This window comes from Catharus ustulatus, chromosome 26 (assembly GCF_009819885.2).
Source record: "Catharus ustulatus isolate bCatUst1 chromosome 26, bCatUst1.pri.v2, whole genome shotgun sequence".
Taxonomy (NCBI): domain Eukaryota; kingdom Metazoa; phylum Chordata; class Aves; order Passeriformes; family Turdidae; genus Catharus; species Catharus ustulatus.
The window spans coordinates 7,059,592-7,074,177 of record NC_046246.1 but is presented as its reverse complement, the minus strand read 5'-3'; the positions used below and the strand labels follow the sequence as shown (position 1 = coordinate 7,074,177).

Genomic DNA, 14,586 nt, shown 5'->3' with positions numbered 1-14,586 from the left:
GGGCACAGCCAGAAATCCTCAAATTCTCAAATCACCAAACCCTCACACAGCCGAAGAAGGGAATGAGCAGCTCCATCCTGGCACGGGAAACACCAGGAGCCTCCCCACACATGGCTTGAACAAAAACCTGGCTCCTGGGAATGCTCTGCCACCCTCCTGGGGACAATTCCTCCCTGCTCACAGAGGCCACCAGAGTGGGTGAAATTCCCCTGGTGGCTCTGGAGGGACCCTGCTGCTCCTCACTGATCCTGGCTGCCCACAGTGGGGTGACAGGCACACCCCGAGGGACAGGGACAGGGGACAGGGACAGCAGTGTCACACGGGCACCCCTCGAGCTGCAAACCCTGAGGGACAGGGACAGGGACAGGGGACAGGGACAGGGACAGCAGCGTCACACGGGCACCCCTCGAGCTGCACTCCCCGAGGGACGGGGACAGGGGACAGGGACAGCAGTGTCACACGGGCACCCCTCGAGCTGCAAACCCTGAGGGACAGGGACAGGGACAGGGGACAGGGACAGGGACAGCAGTGTCACACGGGCACCCCTCGAGCTGCACACCCCGAGGGGAGCAGGGACAGGGACAGCAGTGTCACACGGGCACCCCTCGAGCTGCAAACCCCGAGGGACAGGGGACAGGGACAGCAGTGTCACACGGGCACCCCTCGAGCTGCACACCCCGAGGGACAGGGACAGCAGTGTCACACGGGCACCCCTCGAGCTGCAAATCCCCAGGGACAGGGACAGCAGTGTCACACGGGCACCCCTCGAGCTGCACACCCCGAGGGACAGGGACAGGGGACAGGGACAGCAGTGTCACACGGGCACCCCTCGAGCTGCACACCCCGAGGGACAGGGGACAGGGACAGGGACAGCAGTGTCACACGGGCACCCCTCGAGCTCATTCCAGCAGGTGGCACTCGGAGCATCTCACAAATGTTCCCATTTCTCATCTGGGACGGGGTGGGGGGAGCCCCGAGCCCCTCTCAGGAACACCCACACCATGAACACCCCTCTGGGAGGATTCAGCACCCCTGGAACGGAGGGATTTTGGGATTATGAAGGGATCAGGGGTTTTCCCAAGCAAAGCCTGGGGCTGAGGAAGGGAGAAGGCAGAGGGTGGCTCACACAGCTGAGCCCTGTCCTTGTGCTTCACCACATCCTTCATCTGCTCCGTTTTTAACCAGCTGGTTTGACAGGGAAACCAGAACTGTGCTTTATGTCAGAGGGCTCAGGTGGGTTTTGGGATGGGGAGAGCAGAGAGGCTGCAGCACCCCTCACACTCCCAGGCTCCTCCTGCTCCTGCCTCCATCCAGGGCTCTGCTGGCAGCAGATCCTGAAAGTTTCTTAAGAAAATAAATAAATTAATACCATTTCTCCACCCTTTCCAGGCACCACAAGCTGCAACTGGCCAGGATCAGCTGACAATGAGCTGTTTGGGCTGCAGATACAAGCTCAGGCAGAAGATGTTCCCAAACTCCACGGAGCTCCTGGGAGCTGTGAGAGCAGCACGGGGAGCCAGCAGGACTCTGCACCCCACAAAACGTGACACTGGAGAGGAGAACCCCTTTAACAGCCAGGAGATAAGGAATTACTCACTCCTGCAGCTTCTGCAGAGCAAATCAGCCTCCCCTGCCTGCACCCTGCACAGCAGGGAGGGGAGCTCTGCTCCCAGCAAATTCCAGCCAGCTCCAGTCAGTAAAACCAGGAGACCCCAGAGCAAATCCCCCTCTGAGGGAGCAGCAGGAAAGCACCCCCTTCCACCAGGGCAGGGACAGCTCTGCTTTCAGCAGAAAAGCTGAAAAGTCTTTCCAGCTGAATTATAAAATACAACACTGGTTTCACAACAAGAACCAGGACTTGTTTGCTGCCCTTGGAGTAATCGTGGGATGTGGAAACTATTCTGTGTGGCAGGAGCTGTGGAATTCCACACTCCTCCCACAGCAGCAGCTGCCCTCCCTGGAAAGGCACAGAGAGTGGCCTCAGGACCTGGAGCAGCCTTTGTTTGGTACCTGCCAGGGTTGGGCCATGCAGGCAGGGAGAGCCCAGCTCCCTCCACCCCTGGGAAGGTCACAGTGTGGGACAGGAGGGAAAAGGGATTGTCACCTTCTGGGGGTGCCTGTGGGGCTGCAGCAGGGTTAAAAGCAAAAAAAGCCCTGTCCAGAACACTCCCTGAGCTGTGCACCACCAACACCCCGGTGAGGCAGCACAGGAGGGGTGTCTGCTGGAGCACAGCTCTGATTGATCACTGAGTGTTTATGGAAACGTGGATGCAGCCAGCAGCACCCCCTCCATGGCTCAGCTGCTCCGGGTGCCAGGGACAGGAACCAGAACATGGAGATCACATCCATGTCCTTCTGAACATGGAAATCACATCCATGTCCTTCCTGAACATGGAAATCACATCCATGTCCTTCCAGAGATCACATCCATGTCCTTCCTGAGCACAGAGATCACATCCATGTCCTTCTGAACATGGAGATCACATCCATGTCCTTCCTGAACACAGAGATCACATCCATGTCCTTCCCAAAACACAGAGATCACATCCATGTCCTTCTGAACATGGAAATCACATCCATGTCCTTCCAGAGATCACATCCATGTCCTTCCTGAACATGGAAATCACATCCATGTCCTTCCTGAACATGGAAATCACATCCATGTCCCTCCAGAGATCACATCCATGTCCTTCCTGAACATGGAAATCACATCCATGTCCTTCCTGAACATGGAGATCACATCCATGTCCTTCCTGAGCACAGAGATCACATCCATGTCCTTCCCAAGCACAGAGATCACATCCATGTCCTTCCCAAACACAGAGATCACATCCATGTCCTTCCAGAACATGGAAATCACATCCATGTCCTTCCTGAACACAGAGATCACATCCATGTCCTTCCCAAACACAGAGATCACATCCATGTCCTTCCCAAGCACAGAGATCACATCCATGTCCTTCCCACACACCACAGGGATTTCAGCCACCCCCACCCTGTTCTGTCCTGTTCCCCTCAGATGCTTTTTAAGGAGTTCTCACAGCAGCCACAGCACATTCCCCATCCACATCCAGGCCAGCCCAGGCTGTGCAGGAAAATCCCCCTCTGCCAGCGAGGGGATCAGTCCAGCCCCATCCCAGGAGCACACAGAGTCCTCCCAGAGCTCTGCCACAGCCAGGCTTGCAGCACAAACAGGGACAAGCTCCCTCCTCTGCATCCCAAGGGATGAGGTTTCTCCAGGACTGGCAAGGGAAGGGCCTGGATTTCTCTCTGCAGTTGGGAAACCCTCAGAGCTGCAGTGAGATCAGCAGGAGCTGGTGCAATGCTCTGCTCCCCCTGCCCTGAGCCTGCCCCAGGCACACTCAGGGATTTCCTAAGGGAGGAGGAAAAAGGCTCCAGGCAGGGCAGGAATTCTTGGATAGCTGGGACTGCCCTCCCTGGATGGTCCCACCCCAGGCAGCCCTGGCAGCAGCAACCAGAGGGAAAAAAGCTTTTACAGCTTCACCTGCAGCTGTGGAAGGAACTCACTGCTCATGTCCAACCCAGGCTTCACTTCCAAATAAAGCTGAGACTGTGAAGCTGCAGGAGCTTCAGCCAGAATTGTGTGGGCAGGGAAATCCCAACCAGCCAAGGGCACCCCAGTGCTGGGGTGGGTGACCCAGTGACCCAAACCCACTCTGACCCCTTCAAAAATCAAACAGGAATGAGTTCTTTGGGCTCCTACCAGTGTCACTGTCCCCTCCAAGTACAGCACACAGTAACAGATTTTCAGAGGTTTTTTTTCCTTCACTAAAAGAGGCTTTCTGGAGACAGAACGAGGCAGCTTCTACAAACTCACCAGGGGGATGGAAATGGCAGAGGAGAAACCAGAGCAGTTAGGATGGGTCGGGGACCATGTGGGAGGGCTGCTGGAGCAGCCTCTGCTGCATTCCTCGTGTGCAAGTCCTGTAAACTGACCCCTCTTCAATTATTCATTAGAGCCTGCAGCTCATCAGAGACTCTGCTCCTCACACAGGCGTTTATTTGTGTTTTTGAGGAGCTGAGAGGCTGCTGCCATAGCCCAGCCCTGCCAAGGACACAGAGCACAGCTAGAACAGGCCAGGCAGCTGTCAGGCACTGCTGGAGCAGCAAACCCACTCCATCCCTTCAGCTGCCAAGGCAGAGCAGCCAGTCTGAACCCAGAGCTTTACCAGGGACAGGCTGCAAAAGCCAAATGTTAAAGTGGCCACAGCTGCTGCCCAGTCCCTGCAGCGTCAGGGAGGTTTCCAGGAGCACCACAGCACGCTGGAGATGTTCTGCTCCCACGTCCTGCCCAGAGCACTGCAGGCTGGGAGCCACAGGAGAGGGGCAGGGGCTGAGAGGGGATCTGCTGAGGTACCTGCCTCTCCCCACAGCCCCCCAGCCCTGGAGGAGCAGCAGCAGCTGTGCAAACACAGCAGAGCACAGCACTCTGGTGTTTGTTTTGAAGCCCTTCACGGTGAGAGGCTGTGATCAGCGTGTCCAGCACTGCCCAGCTCCTGCTCCAGCCTGGGGCTCAAGGGCTGTGCTGGCCCCAGAGCCCTCCCTCAGCTGGACCCTCACTGGACAGCCTGGGGGAAGCTGTCCCTGCCCTGGATTCCTCCTGGCCCTGCAGGACTCTGTGTGCAAACTTCACCTGGGCAGGACAAACCAGCAGGAGCTGCACAGACCTGGGGAAAAGCCTCATCTCTCCCTGTGCTCAGCCTGCAGCACCTCCTGCCCGCTGTCTGTGGCACAGCTCAGCCCTGCTCCAGTCTCCAAGGTCCCTTTTATGGTGCAGGGCTGGGAGAGCTCAGTTCTGCCCTTCCCCAGCTCTGCCTGTGCTCTGTGATTATCACCCCAGAACAAACTGATCAGCACCCTCAGCCCGTTCCCCAGAGAGAGTGTGGGCACACTCAGCACTGCAGTTCCACTCCTCTGCTGCTCACGATGAAGTGATTTCACTAATTGGGTGTTGTAGTTCCATGTATAATTCCTCAGGCTTGGCACCTTCAGGGAGCACAGCTCACCCCTCAGCCAGGCTGAAAAACCTTGGGGTTTTTATGAGAGCTTCCATTCTACCACTGAATTCAGTCGCTGTTCCCCAGCTGAACAAGGACCAATTTCATCCAACCTGGCAATTAAAATTTGGAGAACACAGGAGAGAACGGGGATCTGTACCCAGAGAGGCTTTTAACCACCACCACCAAAGAGGATGAGAAAAAAATCCATCCTTGTAGCCATCCTGCAGCCTGGTGTTAGGGATGTGGCCATGATTAGCCCTGCTTTCAGTGCAGACTCAAACACAGCCCCATCCCCTGCCCTGGGAGCATTTCCTCTCCCCTAAGCAGCACCAGGATCCTGCACATCCCAGGGTAAAACCTGAGGAACGGGGACTGGTGCACCACAACTGCTCCTGGAAGGCAGAAAACACAAGAGGTGCTGAAAGGCACCACCTGTCCTCGGTGGGAAGCTGAGCTGGAGCTACAAAAGCAGCAGGAAAGTCCCAGAATGGGGCCAGCCTGGCCCAGAGCATCCCTTGCTGCCTCTGCAGCGACCCCGTGCTCGGGGCATCGCATCCATCAGTGTCACAGCACCCACTGAGAACTTCCCGACTCTTTTGAGGAACTCCTGGATTTCCTCCTTTTCAGAGAGTCTCTGCTGATGGCCCAGGTCTGTATTCTGTGCTTTGGCAGGATCCTGCTGGCAGGGTGGGGAGGACAGGGCTGAGCGTGGGCGTTGAGTAATCGCCGCTGTCGCCGCTGCGGGTTATTTTTAGCAGAGTTCACAGAACGAGCTGCAAAAGGATAGCACAAACCTGGAAGAAAGGTGCCTCTTCCCCTTGCAGCTCTCCACACACAGCACAGAAGGGGGTGGGAGGGAGCCTGAGCAACCTTCAAGGTGACACAAGTCACCTCGGATGGGGTGGCTGGAGGTAGAGCAGGACCAGGAGCTGCTGCTGCCTCGCCACAGGAACAGCTCAAACACAAATATCCTGGGTGCTGCCCCATCTGCAGCATCTCAGGGCAGAGCTTGCCCTCAAGCTGAAGGTATGTGTTTACAGGAGGGATTTCGTTTGTGCTGGTAGCAAACATACCTTGTACAAACTTGGAAAACGCCACCGGGGTTATTTCAGGAGCGCGCAGCAGAGCTCTGGGTGCCCAAAAGTTACCCAAAATGGGATTGTCAGACACTGCTCACAGGCATTTTGGCCACAGGGACTCAGAAAAGTGGAAAGCAGGACACCTGCAGCAGCACAGGGCCCCTGTGGTGTCCCTGCTCTGCCGTGGTGGCACTTGCTCCAGCTGGGGCTGCGTGTCCCACAGAGCAGCACAGGGAACCTCAAGGGCTTTTGGCTTCTGTCTCATGATCTTTCTGTGAAATGGCACCTACAGATGGATGTCTCAGGGATGTCCTTCAAAGAGAAAAACATCCTAAACGATATTTAAAGCAACATCCATCAGCAGCATTTGGGGAAGGATGATTTAGCCAAGTGTTTGCAGATGAAAGAGGCAAAGTCTCAAACTGTAGAAACCCAGTTGGAATCCAACCAGAAGACACAGATTCCTTTTTTCCCCATGCCAGAGATGCAGGCACAGTGAAGAGTGGCAAACCCACTGTTCTCAGGGGAGGGAAGTGCAGGTTTCATTGACCTCAATTCATCTGACCCAAAGATTTCTTTGCAAGCCACTGAGGAGGTGCCAGGCCAGGGACAGAGGCAGAACAGGTAGGAGAGATGCACTGGCACTGCTAGAAATCCACAATCGTCCCAGGGGAAAAAAACTGGCTGAAATGTAGACAACTGGGCTTTAGGTTTAAATGTCTTTTCCTAAAAATACAACATAACCATCTGGAAAAACAACCCAACAAGCCCCCAGAGCCTCGGGCAGGGCCGATGATTCAGAGGCAGAAGCTGCCCCAGGGCCCTTGCTGAGGGTGCAGAGCTCCTGACAACCAGCTCAGGAAGGCAGCCCAGGGCAATGCAATGTGTTGTGTGTCATTCTCCACGGTCAGGGCACGGCTGGATCAGAAAAGGAAATCCTGAAGGGATTATGATTTCACGGTCCTGACACGGCTCCTGCTCCGCAGGGCAGAGGAGTGGGCAGGTCAGGAAACAGCACAGGGACAGCAGCGTGCTGGGGAGGCTCCAGCACACACACCAAGGCTCAGGAGTGAGCAGGGAGAGCTCCAGGTGCCTCACAAGGACGAGCAGGGTCAGATCCCTGCCCAAAACACAGGCACAGCAGCTCAGTTCCCAGTCCCAGCTGATGCTCAGGGTGACTTGGCACCAGTGGAGCCTCTCCCAGCCCCACCAAGGCAGGAGAATAAACAGACACCAGACTCAGCAAGGGCAGCCGTGCCAAAACCATCAAATGCTCTTGTGCTTCTCATCCCAGCTGGCAAGACCACAGCACAGACAGAGGCAGAAGCACAGCACCGAAACAGCCCAGGGGTTCTCACCCTCGGCTGCAGCCTCCACTCCGAGGCAGCCCTCTGGAAAACCTCCCAGGCACCTTTGGATGGCCAAAGGGACAGGAAGGGCTTGATCTTTCCTCTTCCCCATCTCCAGTCCCTTGCACCCCTGCAGATTTCCAGGGTTTAAAAACAACCATCCCCATCCTGCTGCCATCAGCTCACACTCCCCACGTCACCCAGGGCGTTCTTACCTTGGATGGAGGATTCCCACCTTCCTCTGGAGCTGCCTGCCCGTTCTGCAAAGGAACAGAACCTGCTGTTAGCACGTGCTGGCCATGGGATTGTTCCTCACAAAATTGCTGCTGGCTTTGGGAGCCTCTCAGGTGGGACAAACAGGGCAGGGTGGCGTTTTGGACACGGTACAAGGTGGTTGAACATTTCCCCACACACCAGACTCCTGCCTTGTATCTTGTTTAAAAGAAAGTCTCTTGCTCAGAGAGTCTCTCCAGATGGAATTGGGGGTTTTTATCCAGCCCATATCGCTGGGAGCATCCCTGGGGTGGTTCTGCACCTCCATCCCTGCAGTTCCATCCCTGCTGCTCCATCCCTGCAGCTCTGTGCTAACTCAGTGCAAGAGTTAACATCCACCGTGCGTGACCCGGGCTGGAATCAGAGCCTTTATCAGTTATTTATTACCCTATCGCAGCTGATAGCTGCAGGGAATCGGCCCCACCCGCCCGGCCCCGGGTCCAGCTCGCTGTGACAAAGTCACGGCTGTGACCCGAGCCCGGGGGTGGCACCGGGTCACCCCGGCACCGAACCCGGCCTGGGGAGCAAAGGGGCTGGGATTTCATGGAGACACGGATACCAGAGCAGGGTGAGCACGTACGGGAGGCTTTCTGCAGACTGTGGAGAAAAACAAGGGCAAGAAGACTTTGGTTTGACATCTGTTTGCACTGCAGCCCCAGCTCCAGAAAGGATGGCATTCCTCTCCCCATCGGAAAGAACACGGGCAGTTTATTCCCTCCTTTTCAGGAGCTGTGGGCCAAGTGAAGAGCTGCAATGCCACTGGATTGGAGCCTCAGATCCTCAGTGGAACTGGGTTCCAGATTCTTTCAGGAACTGACACAAACGGAGCAGCACGGATCCATTGGTGGGATCAACCTGACTCCTTCCTCAGGTCTGCACTAAATTACAATGTTTGCATCTCCAGGGACCCGATCTGAGCTCCACAACTCACCTCAGCCCCAACCTGACTTTAATCTCCAAAGCAGTTTCAGCCAAGGACTGAAAACACGGAGTTCTCCCAGAGGAATGGTGTTTACAGAGAGCCCTGGGTGCCATGAGCACGGAGAATAGCTGAGCAGTGAAGTCAGAATTTGTGTTTGTGAGCAGCCCCCACAAGGCAGGGGGAGATAACCTCACTTGGAGGCAGGCTGGTGTTTGCTGTCACCCCTGCTCGCTCAGCTGGCTGCTCACCCAAACCACAGCTCGGGCAGGGCTGCTCTGCTCCCAAACAGCTTCAAAACCAGAATTTCTGTGTTGGACAGAGGGAGGCAGAGCCTGGCTCTTGGTCTGGAGGGCAGATCCACAAGGCACGTGTCAGGAGAGTGGATCCACCCTCAGCTTCCAGGTGATACCTCCAGAGCCACCAGACTTCCAAGGGCTGAGTTTTATCAGCTCCCTGCTCCGAGGAAAACTTGTCCTTCTGGTGCTGACAGAAAGCCATCCTACCTGGGATGGGAGGGATGGGGAGAGGAAGGAGCAGTGTCCCTGCCAGGGAGGTTTCCTGGGCAGGCAGGTCCCTGCTCTCAGAGGGATGAAGCTCCTGATGAAATAATTGCTTTCTCAGGCTGACAGAAATCAGATGTGAGCAGAGAGTTGCAGTGTTGAGAGCCAAGCGCTCTCCTTCTAGCCCAGAGCAAACCCAGTCCTTATTCCCTCATATGGAATTGGAGGGCCACTTGTAAACGTTCCAGCTCCAGACTCATCACCTCCCGAGATGAAATATGGCCATGCAGCACGTCCCAAGCAGAGCTGAAATACTTTGTGGCTTTCTTGGGTTGACACTTGCCTCTTTAAGGCTCGATTTGAGCCCTGCCCTGCACCCCACACACGGCAGGGGAGCAGGTGCAGCTGCCCTCTCTCAGCACCCTGGGGCTGCACAGGAGCTCCCTGATGTCCTGCTCCAGAGAATGCACCTCCCTCCTGCAGCAACCAGGCAACCAGGAGAGAGGCACAGCTCCTCCCTGGGGTGCCCAGGGCAGCGAGGAGCTCGCCCAGGCTGTGTCAGAGCAGGGCTGGGGCAGCCACAGGAGCTCCCCAGAGCCCTCAGCCTGTCCTTGCGCTGCCCTGCTCCGGGGTGAGTGGAAATGGGGATTACAGAGCTGATCTGGGGCACGTGGAGCCCAGCACAGCAGCCAGGACACCTCTGACCCCCCCAGCTGCCCCAGGGGGACACAAAACCCTCCTGAGCACCCACCAGGAGAGTTTCCTTAATAGCACAGAGGAGGATCCTGGAAAACAAGCGTGCTCCGTTACGCAACCGCCAGCCTGGCTGAACTTGGCAGATATTTATCTTAGGACATCTTGCGCTTTAAATCCTTTTAATTCCACATAATCCTCAGCACAGGGAGCGATTTCCAGACCAGGCCAGTGTGCTCTGATGTGAAACCAGGCCAAGGCACATCCTGGCAGGACCGTGGGGACAGTGCCCAGTGCTGCTCTGTGCTTGCAGCTCCAGCTGGAGTCGTGCTGGGTTATCCCAGCTGGGTTATCCCAGCTCTGCCATTCCTGCAGTGCCCCTAACACCCCACAAGCATCAGGAACCCAGAGATGCTCTTTCACCCAACTCTGATCAGCCATCAAACACCCAAGGAAGGAGCAGGGGAATAAACCCTTTACCCCAGAGCTCCTTGACACAAGAACAAGGCATAATTAAATTATTACCATTAAATGGAATTTATGGATCTTGCCTATTGCAGTTCAGAGAAAGGAAATAATTCCACAAAAACAGAGATCTCCAAAGGAGCTCTGGGAGCCCAAACAGAGGAGTCCCTGCACAAGGCACATCAGAGATGACAGCCACTCAGCTGTCTCCCTTGTCTCTCGATTTGGTTTGCACAGCTCAAGCTTCCATGCTTGAGAAAAGAGTTATTCATGAGCAGCTCCTGCCCAATGAGGGGTGATACATGTATACAGGCAAAAATAATTAGCTTGAAGTGCTGGAGTTTGGCGTAATCCCACGTCAGCTCCATTGTTGGAGGTTTGTGCAAGGAAAGAAGAATTTGAAGCAAAGTGGAGCCCTGATGACAGATCATGGAATCAAAGAAACACAGGATGCTTTGGGATGGAAAGGACCTCAAAGCCCATCTCATTCCCTGCCCTTCCACTATCCCAGGGTGCTCCAAGCCCCACCCAGCCTGGCCTTGGGCACTTCCAGGGATCCAAGGGCAGCCACAGCTGTGCCAGGACACCACCACCCTCCCAGGGAAGGAGTTCTGTGTCACTCAGCTCCATTCTCCAGAGTCTGCACTCTGCCTCAGCCACGTTTCTCTACTACACAAGCAATATTTGGAATAATATGAGCAGAAGAGAGAATGGCAAGGGTGAAAAACACAAAAGCAGGAGCAATGATTGTAAAGTTCAGCCTCCAGGACAGGGACACTTGGCTCCTGCCAAGCTCCACTGCCACCCACTCCCACACATTCCCCTGGCACGGCTGAGCTCAGTGGGCTGGGACAAGGGGCACCCCATGGCCAGTTTTCCCAGAACTGAGTGGAAAAACCCCAAATCCCTCAACAATAGGAGTGATGGCTGCACCAGCGCGGTGACAGCACCTCTGCTCCATGACTCAGAAAGCAAAGGTCGGAGGAAGCCGGTTTCTAACCTGGATGGCAGCGATCCCAGGGCAATTTACGTAACCGGTGTTCCAGAAACGTCTCCTCGCTTTCTCAGTGGTGCCACCTCTCCCAGGAGTGCTGAAAAGTTCCCCCTTGGGCCCCTGCCCTTGGCGATTTCAGCCTCCAAGTGCAGAACTCCTCCCCAGCCCCGTTTCTGCTCCGCTGCTGGACCTCGGGGAGCTCCCTAAAGCCTGACCAGGTGTAGAGCTGAAGAACACCTGCATTATTTTCCTCTCTGTAATTGAGTGTGTACTTCTCATTTCAAACCAAAGCAAGGCGAATTGCTAAGTCCCACCTGAGATCCCGAGACACAAAAATCCTGACCTGCTGAAATCCCACCCGCACGTGGCCAAGGTGAGACGGGGAGGGGAGAGCAGAGGCTCGCTGCAGTTTGGGTTTGCCAGGATCTGACACGGTGAGAGCAGTCAGAGCCTTCAGTGCCTTCAGTGCCCGAGGCGGCTCCGCTCGGAGCGATCCCCTGGCGCTGACACAGCCCTGGGACCCCTGGATCAGACACCTGCCAGTGCCTTCCTCCCTTATGAGCCCAGCGGTGTTTTCTGGCTTTTCAGGCATCTCCCTGCTTAGGAAGGGAGGAACCACAAATAAAAGCTGTAACCTACGGCCTGGCTCTGGGCACATGGCATGGTTTGGGAATTGCTGTAGGAATCCCCTCCTCTCCCAGCTTGGAGCACAAACTCCTCCTCACGGCTTGGCCAGGCAGAGCCTGCCCCTCTCCCGGGACTCCAGGAGCTGTGCCATACCTGGCTGATGAAAATCAGGAAACCCCAGTGCTCCCTGCTGTCCCTGCTCAAAGCACAGAGCTCTGAAGAGGCAATTTTAAATAGGAATGAGCAAATGTGACCAATTAACCACGGAGACATCCCCAGGTATGATAACGGAGTGTGACACCATCGGATCCAGACAGAAGGACAGGAAAGCACCAAGGTCTGTGAAACACCTGGGACCAAATCCCCACCTCCCCTTGGCTTCTCCAGGAGAGCTGGCTCAGTTCCAGTGGGATGTTGAACTGAGCAGTGCCAGAGCACAGCTCTGCCCTGGGTGACAACTGCTGAGAGCTGTCCCCTCATTTGGAATGGCTCTGGGGCCAGCCTGAGGTGGGCACAGGGGATGGGCTCCATCCTGCACATCTGCCTCGGGGGTCTCAATGAGGAGGAAAAGAGCCCAGGGGGAGGGAAGAGCAGACATGGAGCAAAGGGACACATGAGCGTGACCGGAGTTGGCAGCACAGGCCTGGGCGAGGAGACGGCGCTGGGAGGGTGAGGGAGAAACCCCCAAACGGAGATCTTTATTCCCTGGGCCTGCAGCCGGGTCCGCTCTCCTCTGTGCCCGGGAGATTCGGGAGCGCTGCCTGCGCTCCCCGAACCATCCCAGCCCAGCGGCGAGCCCGGCACCCCAGGCACACGGAGAGCCCGGAGCGGTACCGGAGCGGTACCGGACCCTGCCGGAGCCGTGCCAGAGCCGTGCCGGAGCGGTACCGGAGCCGTACCGGAGCCGTGTCAGAGCCGTGCCGGAGCGGTACCGGAGCAGCCCCGGCAGCGCAGGGCTCCGCTGGCCGCGCTGCCCACTCGGTTCGGGCTCTGCTGCCCGGCTCGGTTCGGGCTCGGTTCGGGCTCCGCTGCCCGCACTATCCGGCTCGGTTCGGGCTCCGCTGCCCGCTCTGCCCGGCTCGGTTCGGGCTCCGCTGCCCGCTCGGTTCGGGCTCCGCTGCCCGCTCTGCTCGCTCGGTTCGGGCTCCTCTAGCCGCTCTGCCCGGCTCGGTTCGGGCTCCTCTAGCCGCTCTGCCCGGCTCGGTTCGGGCTCCTCTAGCCGCTCTATCCGGCTCGGTTCGGGCTCCGCTGCCCGGCTCGGTTCGGGCTCCTCTAGCCGCTCTGCCCGGCTCGGTTCGGGCTCCTCTAGCCGCTCTGCCCGGCTCGGTTCGGGCTCCTCTAGCCGCTCTGCCCGGCTCGGTTCGGGCTCCTCTAGCCGCTCTATCCAGCTCGGTTCGGGCTCCTCTAGCCGCTCTATCCGGCTCGGTTCGGGCTCCTCTAGCCGCTCTGCCCGGCTCGGTTCGGGCTCCTCTAGCCGCTCTATCCGGCTCGGTTCGGGCTCCTCTAGCCGCTCTGCCCGCTCGGTTCGGGCGGCACCGCCGCCGCCGCTCCGCCGGTCCCGCCGGGCGCTCCTTTGTTCGGCGGAGCCCCCCGCCCGCCCCGGAGCCCCCCCGGCCGTGCCCCGCTCACCTCCGTGTCCAGATGCACCAGCTCCATGTCGGGCCAGGGCTGGGCCAGCTGGGCGAGCGGCATCGCTGCCGGCGGGTGCCCGCACCGGGCTGGCTCCGAGCGCCGCCGGGCTGGGCACCCACCGGCTCCGGGCCGGGCCGGGGCGGGGCGGGGGCGGCACCGGGGAGGGGCTGCGGGGCTCCCCCGCCCGGAGCATCCGGCACAGCCAGCCCGGCGGGCGGCGGCGGGGATCGCTCGGGTTGGAAAAGCTCCCCCCGGGAAGCACCGAGCGCTGCCCAAGGGCACCGCGAGCCCGTGTCGCCGAGTGCCACGTTCGCACGGCTTTTAAATCCCTCCAGGGGTGGTGACTCAGCCTGGGCAGCGCGTTTCGATGCCTGACCACCCTTTTGCTGAAGAAATATTTCCCAATATCCATGCTAAACCTTCCCCGAGGCAGCTTGAATCCGTTCCCATCCTGCTGTCCCTGTTCCCTGGGGGAAATCCCAAATCCCCCCGGCTGTCCCCTCCTGTCAGGGGAGTTGTGCAGAGCCACAAGGTCCCCGCTGATCCCCCTTTTCTCCAGGCTGAGCCCCTTTCCTGAGCCACTCCTGGGGCTCCAGCCCCTTCCCTGGACACCCGCAGTCCCTCAGTGACCCCACAATCCGAGGGGCCAGCACAGGGAACAGGCACAGCCCCGGGTCTGTGGCCACACCGTGCCTGGGACAGCCCAGATGATTTTCACTGGAAGGCTGAAACTGGGAAGTGATGCCTGGATGCACCGTGAGATGTCTGTTCTGGGGAACTGGGAGCCTCTGCCAGGGACAGCTGTGGCTGAGCCAGGGGAAGATAAAAATCTCTTCCATTCTGTGGCTCTGCACAATCCTCAAGCACCACAAACACCTGAAACTTACTCACAAATACAGGACACTGAGTCCTCTTCTGTGCCTTGGGAAGATTTTTCCTCAGGGAGTGTCCAGCTGTTTCCCTGTGTGCACAGTCTGCACCAGGAGAGGTGAGGACAAACGTGGTGACACGGCTCAGATCACTGCTGAGCT

The 14,586-nt window shown here is 57.6% G+C and overlaps 1 protein-coding gene across 1 annotated transcript in view; it reads right to left on the bottom strand.

The window, feature by feature from the left end:
- The window catches only part of RPS6KA1 (ribosomal protein S6 kinase A1), a 30,329-nt gene extending 16,671 nt beyond the window's left edge, over positions 1-13,658 (bottom strand). The window contains exons 1-2 of the mRNA XM_033080860.1: positions 13,553-13,658; positions 7,665-7,709 (exon numbers count right to left, since the gene is read on the bottom strand). Of these exons, the coding sequence (XP_032936751.1) occupies positions 7,665-7,709; positions 13,553-13,615 (108 nt within the window). The 5' untranslated portion in view covers positions 13,616-13,658. The remainder of the gene's footprint in view (positions 1-7,664; positions 7,710-13,552) is intronic.
- Between the last annotated feature and the right edge of the window lie 928 nt (positions 13,659-14,586).